The sequence below is a fragment of the Ctenopharyngodon idella genome, chromosome 15, assembly GCF_019924925.1.
Source record: "Ctenopharyngodon idella isolate HZGC_01 chromosome 15, HZGC01, whole genome shotgun sequence".
Lineage (NCBI taxonomy): Eukaryota > Metazoa > Chordata > Actinopteri > Cypriniformes > Xenocyprididae > Ctenopharyngodon > Ctenopharyngodon idella.
This window is the reverse complement of record NC_067234.1, coordinates 34,045,892-34,058,306: the sequence shown is the minus strand read 5'-3', so window position 1 is coordinate 34,058,306 and position 12,415 is coordinate 34,045,892. Positions and strand designations below refer to the sequence as shown.

The following is a 12,415-nucleotide window of genomic DNA, read 5'->3' as shown; positions in this document are numbered from 1 at the left end:
TAATTCTTGTCCAAAGTCTGAGAGAAACAACAGGACCATCATGTTTAACTGAGCTGCTGAAAAGCCTTTTTGTCTCCAAAAGTTCCCTGTTTTCACCTCATTCATTATAGTGATGTCTGAGATCTTCTGTAAACACATTTTATTGGTGTGAACAGCTGAGACAGTCTGTGAAAAACTCTCTGCCAATATATTATTACACACTAAATAATAATAAACCAGGACACACAACGCCGAATTAAAGCATTCATTTCTTCCAAATAAAGAAAGAAAAATATTACTAACCCAAAACTTGAAAAATTGATAATTCAACTTTGATCACAGGAATAAATAATTTTAAAGTATATAAAGTGAACAATTTGGCAACAATAAACTTGTATAAAAACCTAATTTTACAATCCAAACGCTTATCAGACATATCACATATCTTAATTTTTTTAAAGCACTGATGTCTTACCAGATATTCTATTCATCCGCACAGTATAATTTGAACAAATCAAAGCAAAACTCTCACAACACTCCGCCGTGATACAGCCGTAAACGCGCTCTTATTGTCGTGAACATCTACCGTACCGCGTCAGCGGGTGTCGCATGTGTTATTCGCTCGTCTTCCTCCAGGAGGCGCTGAATGATTCTGAGATTCCTGAAACCATCACAAGTTTGTATAGCGATTGTCAGTCATATGAGATGGTAACATTAGAGCATGAAAGATCAAATGAAATAGACACACGACTTACCTTACTGATTAGGTCTACACTGTTAATTTGTCAATGAACCTGATGAAAGTGAAAGAAGTAGTCAAAAACATCAAATACACCCACTACAACATATCAGAGGCATATAGTAAAATATATATAAATGACAAGAAATCAATAACATGTAAAAAACAATTATGCTGAATAAGAAATATAAAGATTAATGATTAAATGAATACATAGCTATCAATGACTAGAATTCATAAAAAAGAGATTAATAAGACTCATAAAAAGGAATAATTATTAATAGAAATAAAAGACATTAATCAAAAGAATACATTTGATTAAATTTTGCATACACCAACAACAAATGACCGATTGTAGGTTTTTGTAACATTTATTTCTCTAATTTTACATAGGGGGTTTCAAATAAAGAACACAAATTCATAAATTAAAGTGACTGAATATATATTCTGTTCAACAAAACAGAAAAAAACAACTCTACAAATCTTGTGGCATTTCTATACATTTTCTTTCTGAATCTCACATTATTTATTTGAAAGCACTAGATCTGAGAAGAACATTTGTTCAGTGTGACAATGTTTTTTTTCTATGAATCATTAGAGTTTTTGATTGGTAGAAACCTTCGACGGATTCTCTCCAGTATGAAGTCGCTCATGTACTTTCAGTTGTCCAGACCGAGCGAAAGTCTTGTCACAATATGAGCACTTGTAAGGTTTTTCTCCAGTATGAATTCTTTGATGCAGTTTCAGACAGGCAGCCCTATTAAAGCTCTTCCCACAGTCCAAACACACATGATCTTTTACTTTATTGTGTATTTTCTGGTGCTGTTTACATATATCCAGCCTTGAAAAACCCTTTCCACAGAGAGAACACACATAAGGCCTCTCATCTGAATGAACCTTCAGGTGTTTTTTTAGAAGTGATGATAAAATGAACTTTATACCACACTGATCACAGTTAAATGGTTTTTCTCCAGAGTGAACACGCAGATGATGTCTTAAACTTGCTGCATCTTTGAAACTCTTCTCACACTGAGTACAGTGGTACGGCTTCTCTCCAGTATGAACTCGTTCGTGTGATTTCAGGGATCCTGAATCAGTGAAACTCTTGTCACAATATGAGCACTTGTAAGGTTTTTCTCCAGTATGAATTCTTTGGTGCAGTTTCAGATGACCAGATGTAGTAAAGCTCTTCCCACAGTCACAACATACATGATCTTTCACATTATTGTGCGCTTTCTGGTGCTGTTTAAAATGATCCAGTCTTGAAAAACTTTTTCCACAGAAGGAACACACATAAGGCCTCTCACCTGAATGAACTTTCAGGTGATAACTAAGACCTGTTGCTTGAGAAAAACTCCTTCCACACTGACTGCATGTATACGGTTTTTCTCCGGTGTGAACTCGTATGTGTCTGTTAAGGTTTCCTTTATCTAGGAATTTCTTTCCACACTGAGAGCATGTATATGGTTTCTCTACAGTGTGAACTCTTGTGTGTTTATTAAGGTTTGTTTTTTTTTGGAAACTCTTTCCACACTGTGAGCAGGTGTGCAGCTTTTTGGCTTTTGTTCCTTGAGTTTTGAAGTTGTGTTTCTCCTCTTTAACTTCATTCAGTTTGTGTTTTTGCTCCATCTGGTCTAAAATAAACATTAGGTAGGTAAGTCAGTTCAAGGAGAAAAACTTGAAAATTCAAGTTAACATTGTTTAAGCAAAGACAACAAGAGATCAGGAGTGTATTCCAGAAAGCAGGTTGTGTGACATACCCGGGTATGTTTAAAGGAATAGTTCACTTTAAAATGAAAATTACAGCAAGCTTTACTCACCCTCAAGCCATCCTAGGTGTATATGACTTTCTTCCTTCTGATGAACACAATCAGAGAACACAAAACTCTTTCAATTCAAAATGCTTACGCTACATCCTACACCTTCCGTATTCAAACTACGGAAAAAGCTTTTTTTCGAAAGTATTCTTCAGAAAGCTTACGTTGTACATCCTGTGCCTTTCCTATTCAACTTACGGAACTGACGCGACGCCAGTTCAGTTTTTTTTCATAATTTGAAGATGGAAGGCGGTCTGGCGGAAGCTAGATATTTTACTTCGTAACTTCTTAAATATGGATTTTTTTTTTTTTACACAAACACATCGCTTCACTTCAGAAGACCTTTATTAACCCTCCAGAGCCACATGGAATATGTTTGTGATGGATGGATGCGGCTGGAGACACTTTCTTCAGCTCATAGTCGTTTGGTAACGCATACTGCCATTATAAAGCTTGGATGCGTCAGGATATTTATTAATATTTCTCCGATTGTCTTTGTCAGAAACAAGAAAGTCATATACACCTAGGATGGCTTGAGGGGGGAGTAAAGCTTGGGTTTATTTTCATTTGAAAGTGAACTAATCCTTTAAGGACAAAAACCTGACAAATGTCTTGAAACACGACATCTGAACAGTGTCTTGAGGTGTGGTAACCGTAGTATAAGCGTAATAATTGACTCTGGACTATTGAATTATTGTTAGAAAACAATGCACACCTGAGGTGTAACAGCATTACCACATTGGGTGTGCATTATTCTCTAACAATTCAACCGCTCATCATCAATTATTCCTTACATAATTTGCACCTCACATCGTTGATCTGCATTAAATAAAAGAAGAAAGAAGTAGTATGGCGCACTTTTTCTTTGTCCATTTCCATGGTGACTCATCGATTTGTCACTTTGTTGATAATGTCTTGTGTGTTAACTCTGAACATATTCTGGTTTGGCTGAACTTACTCCTGGACATGTCTTTGGAACCAGCAAACCTCGAGTAAACAAGGTTTGGGTTAATCGACCGAGAGTTCAGGGTATATTTGACCGTAAGATAATCTTGCTTTCTGGAAAACCCCCAGGTAACTGTTAGTATCCAATATCAGATCTTTGATGTGGCAAAGGTTAGTTCTGTCATTCACTTGTTAATATGATTAAAATTTAGATGAAAAATGGTAGAAACAAGGTTATGATTTAGATGCATTACTGTATCATTTATCATCCATATACTGCTTATTATTTCACAGCTACTAAAGCAGTCAACAATGAAGAATCAAGAATGGACACCAACCTATTTGTTCCTCAATATCTTCTTGTTTTATTCTGGATGGTTCTGGATCACTCATGTCTTCAATCTCCTCTTTAATAAACTCCATCTTCACACAGATTTCAGCTGCTACACCTGGAGTTTGTCCTTCTCTTGTAGGATGATGTGAATATTCCCAGTATTTATTGGTGAATTGTTGTGGGAGGAGCTTCACTGCAGGTGTGAACTGTGATCACTGTGTGATACTGACACCCACAGGACCAGATCTGGGAAAATCAACGATAAGTTACTGAATTGATACTGAAATACTTTAATTTCAGTTAGATTACTTGAACATATTTGTTGAAATATAGAGAATTTTGATGTGGTTACATATTAGTTGCATTTAACACAAGGTTTGTTTAATTCTTGTCCAAAGTCTGAGAAAAACAACAGGACCATCATGTTTAACTGAGCTGCTGAAAAGCCTTTTGTCTCCAAAGTTCCCTGTTTGCACCTGATTCATTATGGTGATGTCTGAGATATTCTGTAAAGTGGCACATTAAAGGGTTAGTTCACCCAAAAATGAAAATGTCATTTATTCCTCACCCTCATGCCGTTCCACACCCGTAAGACCTTCGTTAATCTTCGGAACACAAATTGAGATATTTTTGTTGAAATCCGATGGCTCCGTGAGGCCTACATAGGGAGCAATGACATTTCCTCTCTCAAGATCCATAAAGGTACTAAAAACATATTTAAATCAGTTCATGTGAGTACAGTGGTTCAATATTAATATTATAAAGCGGCGAGAATATTTTTGGTGCGCCAAAAAAACAAAATAACGACTTATAGTGATGGCCGATTTCAAAACACTGCTTCAGGAAGCTTCAGAGCGTTGTGAATCAGCGTGTCGAATCATGATTCGGATCACGTGTCAAACCGCCAAACTGCTGAAATCACGTGATTTTGGCACTCCGAACCGCTGATTCGACACGCTGATTCATAACGCTCCGAAGCTTCCTGAAGCAGTGTTTTGAAATCGGCCATCACTATATAAGTCCTTATTTTGGTTTTTTTGGTGCACCAAAAATATTCTCGTCGCTTTATAATATTAATATTGAACCACTGTACTCACATGAACCGATTTAAATATGTTTTAGTACCTTTACGGCTCTTGAGAGAGGAAATGTCATTGCTCCCTATGCAGGCCTCACGGAGCCGTCGGATTTCAACAAAAATATCTTAATTTGCATTAACGAAGGTCTTACAGGTGTGGAACGGCATGAGCGTGAGTAATAAATGACAGAATTTTCATTTTTGGGTGAACTAACCCTTTAAGGACATTTTACTGGTGTGAACTAGGACTGCAACAAACGATTATTTTGATAATCGATTAATCTACCGCTTATTGGAACGATTAATCGACTAATCATCGATTATTATACTGGCTAATCAGTATGCTTTGTTGGATTATTCCACTAGCAATTAGTTAAAATACTGAGCTATACTTTAACTAATAATTAAAACAAGGAAATCACTTCAGCTTTTGAAAGTGTATTTTTAATGAATTTGTTAAAAAATACTGTTAAAATTACGTACTGTGTTATTATGTCTGGGAACTGTAATAACTTTTTAAGAGTAAAAATATGAATATGTAATATTGTGCAAAAATTTCTGGAAAATGCTCCTCTCTAGATTTCTTCTTTTTTTTCTTTTTACTAACTATCGAGTTAGTATGGCTTTCCTGAGGTAAATGTAACATTTTGTGACATATTTGTTTGCAAGCTGTTTTATTGCGGTTGAAACTGATTAAGTGATTACATTAGAGCTGGATTCATTTCAGTAAATTGTACTGTATCTTTCAACATACTTTTTAATATTCATTTCGTGCTGTAATAGCAGAAAAGAGGAAGAGATAATAGGTTCACATGCCGCTTGACCTGAGGCGCTACAGCGATATTAAAGAGCGCCAAGACCACATGTGTTGTTTGAATCCCGTAGTAAAATTGACAGGATTTAAAAGTTAAGACTTTGTTTTATATCAAAAGTAACCTGATCTGTCTTATCTGTCAGCGCGCTGTCTGTGTCCTCTATGCTCTGCGATGCATCTTTCACTGCGTGAGAAACGTGTGGCGAACAGTGAGTTTGAATGAGAGCTGGTGGCCATGCATGACAACATTTTTTGTAGTTATGCTAAACGTTATGTTTTATGCTATGTTAAACTCCCACATTTTACGGGTTCAACTTCATTTGCACTATTCACTCCGAAGCACCGTGTCTTCTTCTATTGGATTCGATCCGGGAGGGCTGCATTAGAGTATTGCGCTACAGCGCCCCACTGGTCAAGCCGCGTTATTGCAGACCCTTCAAATAGATCATATGAGATCAAAAGACTATTCGACAACAAAAATATTTATCGACATTTTTTTTTTATTGTCGACGTTGTCGATAATGTCTACTAATCGTTTCAGCCCTAGTGTGAGAGTCTGTGAAAAACTCTCTGCCAATATTATTACACTATAATAATAAACCAGGACGCTGAATTAATTTCTTTCAAATAAAGAAGAAAAAAGAAAAAAATACTAACCCCAAACTTTTTGAAAATTCAACTTTGATTACAGGAATAATATAAAGATAAATACCCGTTTGTTTTCAGTGAACAATTGGGCAGCAATAAACTTGTATAAAAACCGAATTTTAAAATCCAAACAATTATAAGACATATCTTCATATTTTTAAAGAACTCTATGTCTTACCAGATATGCTATTCGTCCGCACAGTATAATTTGAACAAATCAAAACAAAACGAAACTCAAACAACACTCCACAGTGATACAGCCGTAAACGTGCTCTTATTGTCGTAAACATCTACCGTACCGCGTCTGCGGGTGTCGCATGTGTTATTCGCTCGTCTTCCTCCAGGAGGCGCTGAATGATTCTGAGATTCCTGAAACCATCACAAGTTTGAATAGCGACTGTCAGTCATATGTGATGGTATTTTTTGTTAATGAACCTGATGAAAGTGAAAGAAGTAGCCGAGAACTTCATGGATTCATTACTAAAGCTATGCAATATTTAAATCAATTTTAATATAGGTAAATAAAATGCTAATAATGAACTAACACATTACTCACAGTAATCATATAAAGAAAGAAATATGTCAATAAAATATTATATAATTTTTTACACTTTACACAAGGAGCACTGCGATCAATTTGGCATAAGAGTCAACAAATGTAGGCTTTGTAGTGTAAATGTGTCCAGTAAGGCCAAAATAAATAAATAAACACTTGAAAGCAACTCAAAGAGATCCTGAAGTTTAGGAGATAGGACATCGTATCATTGCATTCAGACTCTCACAGAAGATATATGTACATGTTTTAATATTTAGACCACACTGTTAATGATTTCCCTGTATTTTTACAGTACATTACTGGCAGCACGGTTGTGGCAGCAATGTACTGTAATGCAATTTTACAGTATAAAGAGCAGTACTGTATAACTACAAAACAGTATTTTGTAATTTGGTCTGTTTTTACTGTATTTTACTATACTGTAATATCTATATTGATATTTTACTGCTAAATATTACTAATTAATTGCTAATAATGATAAAATATATGTTATAATTATATAATATATAGGTTAGTATAGTATATACAAACTATAGTTAGTAATATTATAACACTACTATACTACAAAATAACATTACAAATCAAAAGGCAATCCAAACAGAGTTATTTAAAAATATATTTTTATTTAATCAATATATTTAAACATTTCATTTTGGTACTGTGTTTGTTACCCAGAGTACAGTGTAGGATAAGGTAGGGGCCCCTAGAATTGTCACCATCTTTTGCCCCATCAGCGACGGCCCTGGTACAGTGCATCAGCAATTTGATTTATCTTAAAAAGTGAGCAAAAACAACAACAAGTGTCCCACAACCTTCACCCCTAACTGTAGGACATGTGGATGGTGACAAACAGGTGTAAAGTCTTCCATTTAAACACCATCAAGGACTGAATGAAGTTGTTGACATGCAGGTTGATGGCCATCACTCTGCACCACTGTCTTCTGCTCACTCCCTGTCTGACAGTACATTTCTTCCCTTCAATGGTGAAACTGTAGCATATCACAAATACACATATGACAAAACTTGTTATCACAGCACCGATAAAGATGAACAGACAGTGTAAGGTAGAAATGGTAAATGAAAATTCTGTAGCAAAACAAAATACAACTAATTTTTAACATTTAAAAGGTTGTGTTATTATGGCTAATACTTACAAAATACTCATAAGCTTCCTTGTGACAGCAATGCACTTCCCAGGATGCAAAGACAAGTGGACCACACTGTAGAGCTGTAAGAAATCAAAATAAATTTTGTTCATGTTACTTGTTGGGGATAGGCTAACTAACACATACACTGTTGCCTACACATGCATTTCATACACTCCAACAATTGTGAAACGTAAGTATTTTTCAACGTTGACCGTGTTTTCCCATGTTTTTGAACTAACTGAAGACGTCCAGTGTTGACCCGTCAGCAGACTGCAAATACTTTTGAGCTTTTGTGCACCGTCAGTGTACGACTATAAAAGTGCTTATTTTTGTCACCGACAGGCTCGGATCGGACGTTATAGAAACGGGTCCCCACAGGAATACACATTTTTGCTAATCGCAAGATCCTTTTTGTTTAAACACAAACGGCTGTTTATCGATCTACTCAAACCCAGCAGATTCCAACCACATTAGCAAAACAAACTCGACAAATTAAAACTCACCAAAACCGTTTCGGTTGGTCTTTCCACTGTTCCAACAATCATCAACATCGAGTTTGGTCGAAATAAACCCAAAGCTAATCCACTGAGTTAGATTTGAAAATGTCAGGAGAGCAGCGGAGCGGGGTGAAACAGCGCGTACACATCTAATAACGGTGTTTTTGACTGCAGCTAGCAACGTTCGCTGGCTAAATTTGCAGTTTCATTCCACACTAAAAACGATGTACACTATGTAAAAACCTAATAGTAAAATTAACTTACTGAACTTCCGGAAATACACCGTTCTGCTTCCCCAGTCACCAGCGGCTGTGTTCTTCTGTCTGTGTGATGTGACGTCAGGTGGCGCGTTATTTACAGCAATCCTGGCATATTACAGCCAGGTTACAGCAGCACTAAAATATACTGTAAAATATTCCCGCTCAATCAAAATTACCCAGAATGCAATATAAATTACAGTATTTTACTGTAATATAGAAATGTGGTATTGTACTGTAGGTTTTTACAATACTGTGCTGCTAAATCTACAGCGACATTTAACAGTGCACTTGATTGCTATCAGGATGTGAAGAGAGTTTCAAACATTATAGCAAAAAGTGTTTATAACATTTTGCCTACCCTACCTTTAATCTAGATATTGTGCTTTTAGAACAAACTCATCTTATCTCACAGAATTTACTTGAATGTATTTGACATGAAAACGAATGTTGCTCACTTGCAACATTTTTTCATATGAGTGCGAAGGCTTAATAAATGTTTAAAACTCTTCCCACAATGAGTACAGTGATACGGCTTCTCTCCAGTATGAACTCGCTCGTGTGATTTCAGTTGTCCTGACTGAGTGAACCTCTTGTCACAAGATGAGCACTTGTAAGGTTTTTCTCCAGTATGAATTCTTTGGTGCAGGTTTAGATAGTCTGATCTAGTAAAGCTCATCCCACAGTCCAAACACACATGATCTTTCACTTTATTGTGTGTTTTCTGGTGCTTTTTAAAATTCATCAGCCAAGAAAAACTCTTTCCACAGAGAGAACACACATGAGCTGAATGAACCTTCAGGTGTCGTTTTAGATTTGATGATGAAATAAACTTTGCACCACACTGATCACAGTTAAATGGCTTTTCTCCAGAGTGAATGTGCAGATGATAACTGAGAGCTCTAGTACATTTGAAACTCTTCTCACACTGAGTACAGTGGTACGGCTTCTCTCCAGTATGAACTCGCTCATGTACTTTCAGGCTTTCAGGACGAGCAAAACTCTTGTCACAATGTGAGCACTTGTAAGGTTTTTCTCCAGTATGAATTCTTTGATGCTGTTTCAGATTGAAAGCTGTAGTAAAGCTCTTCCCACAGTCACAACACACATGATCTTTCACTTCATTATGTGTTTTCTGGTGCTTTTTAAAATTGTTCAGCCATGAAAAACACTTTCCACAGAGAGAACACACATAAGGCTTCTCATCTGAGTGAACTTTCAGGTGTGCTTTTAGATTCGATGCTGATTTAAAATCTTTACCACACTGATCACAGTTAAATGGTCTTTCTCCAGAGTGACGGAGCAGATGATATTTGAGACCTGATTCACCAGCATAACTCTTTCCACACTGAGTGCATGTATACGGTTTCTCTCCAGTGTGAATTCTTATGTGTCCGTTAAGGTTTCGTTGATTTGGGAAACTCTTTCCACACTGTGAGCAGGTGTGCAGCTTTTTGGCTTTTGTTTCTTGAGTTTTGAAGTCATGTTTCTCCTCTTTAACTTCATTCAGTATGTGTTTTTGCTCCATCACCTCCATCTGGTCTAAAATAAACGTATTAGGAATCAGTTCAAGGAAAAAAACGTGAAAATTCAAGTTATCATTTCTAACAAGAGATCAGGGGTGTCTTCCAGAAAACAGGTTATGTGACAGTATCTGTTGTCTGTGCTGTAATAAACCCCCCAAAAATGCTTTTTGATTTTTTTTTTGGTTATAAATTCTTTTTTGAAAGTGTATAACTCAGGCCCTGAGTGATTCAGCATCTGCAGACATATTTGTTTGTTTCTTCTAGATTTCAGCAAACACTGGAAAAAATTATTTTGTCTCTATCATGTTGTATGCGGGAGTTATTCAAATGCACCTGAAGGGAAAAATATTACTTTTTTTATGTAATTTCCGCCTACCCAAATCTAAAGCCTTTCCATACCCATATACAGTGGTATAAATGCAATATCCCACTGTCACTTTACAGAACACCCTTTGAAATTGCATAAAACACTGCTGAAAGTGATAAATATTATAGTATATGTTGTCTATTTGTAGCCGTTTGTGGCTGATTGAAGCAGTCATCGGAGTTGGTATGTGATGCTTGTCTTTTTTTCTCAGAGTGATCATAGTTCACTGCGCGATTCTTTGAACTATGATTATCACACAATGAAATAAACTACATGGGCAAATTCCTTAGAATGAGAGCTTTCTTGTGATATATGACTTGACTGTTTTGTGAAAAATATAAAAAACACATTCGTAGAAAATTTTCTTCGCAATCGTCATGCTGTAATTCGTATCTGGGACCAATGCATATGAAAACTCAATTTTACTGCTTTCTGTATCATAAAAACAAAAGTTATGGTATTCTCTGTAAAGTTTAGATTCTAGAAAAGCACATGTCAGACCAGCACACGGACAAAATATTTAACCGGCAAGGCTTTAAAACTCATGCAAATAATAAACTTTTGTGATTGTGAATAACTGCAGTATACCGTGAGTATAACTCTACCGCTGTGTTAACATGTGATGTGAATATATGTCGCTTTGTACTACACAGTATGGTGAGACAGAGGCGCCAGCGACCGCAACTGACAGAAAGCACTATAGCATGATACTATATTTCTTCAAAAACAGATCGTGGAGACCCTAATCGTCCACGATCAAAATCGCACACCGCTATAAAGCCCCGTTCACACTGCCAGCGATTTTGTCACTTGACACGCCTACATTCTGTCGCCAAAGGTCACCGTCGCTCTTGTAGCTGAAAGTCGCCTGCGCTCCATTGAAATGAATGAAATCATGTCGCTTTGTCCCTGCCTGTCGCGTTCATTTCCATGGTGACTCGTCGATTCATCTATTTGTTGATAATGTCTTGTATGTTAACTCTGAACATATTCTGGTTTGGCTGAACTTACTCCTGGACATGTTTTTGGAACCAGCATACCTCGAGTAATCAAGGTTTGGGTTAATCAACCGAGAGTTCAGGGTTTGTTTGACCGTAAGATAATCTTGCTTTCTGGAAAACCCCCAGATAACTGTTAGTATCAAATATCAGATCTTTGATGTGGCAAAGGTTAGTTCTGTCATTCACTTGTTAATATGATTAAAATTTAGATGAAAAATGTATCATTTATCATCCATATACTGATTATTATTTCACAGCCACCAAAGCAGTCAACAATGAAGAATCAAGAATGGACACCAACCTATTTGTTCCTCAATATCTTCATGTTTTATTCTGGATGGTTCTGGATCACTCATGTCTTCAATCTCCTCTTTAATAAACTCCATCTTCACACAGATTTCAGCTGCTACACCTGGAGTTTGTCCTTCTCTTGTAGGATGATGTGAATATTCCCAGTATTTATTGGTGAATTGTTGTGGGAGGAGCTTCACTGCAGGTGTGAACTGTGATCACTGTGTGATACTGACGCCCACAGGACCACATCTGGGAAAATCAACGATAAGTTACTGAATTTATACTGAAATACTTTAATTTCATTCAGATTACTTGAACATGTTTGCTGAAATATAAAGAGTTTTGATGTGTTTACATATTAGTTGCATTTAACACAAGGTTTGTTTAATTCTTGTCCAAAGTCTGAGAGAAACAA

General features: G+C 36.4%; 3 protein-coding genes across 4 annotated transcripts in view; all 3 read right to left on the bottom strand.

Annotated features, from left to right (window-relative positions):
• The window catches only part of LOC127495721 (zinc finger protein 501-like), a 70,500-nt gene that overhangs the window by 331 nt on the left and 57,754 nt on the right, over window positions 1–12,415 (bottom strand). The window lies entirely within an intron of this gene.
• The window catches only part of LOC127495717 (gastrula zinc finger protein XlCGF57.1-like), a 30,421-nt gene that overhangs the window by 17,487 nt on the left and 519 nt on the right, over window positions 1–12,415 (bottom strand). The window lies entirely within an intron of this gene.
• On the bottom strand, window positions 1,071–12,140 carry LOC127495743 (zinc finger protein 239-like). Of its 2 annotated transcripts, XM_051862970.1 has the most exons (3): window positions 5,829–6,091; window positions 3,819–4,060; window positions 1,071–2,352 (listed from the first exon to the last, which is right to left on the bottom strand). In XM_051862970.1, the coding sequence occupies exons 2-3, from the start codon at window positions 3,901–3,903 to the stop codon at window positions 1,313–1,315; spliced, it is 1,125 nt and encodes a 374-aa protein (XP_051718930.1). In that variant the 5' UTR covers window positions 3,904–4,060; window positions 5,829–6,091; the 3' UTR covers window positions 1,071–1,312. The 2 variants fall into 2 exon arrangements, with proteins under 2 accessions (XP_051718930.1, XP_051718931.1); XM_051862971.1 differs by lacking the exons at window positions 3,819–4,060; window positions 5,829–6,091 and adding an exon at window positions 12,008–12,140.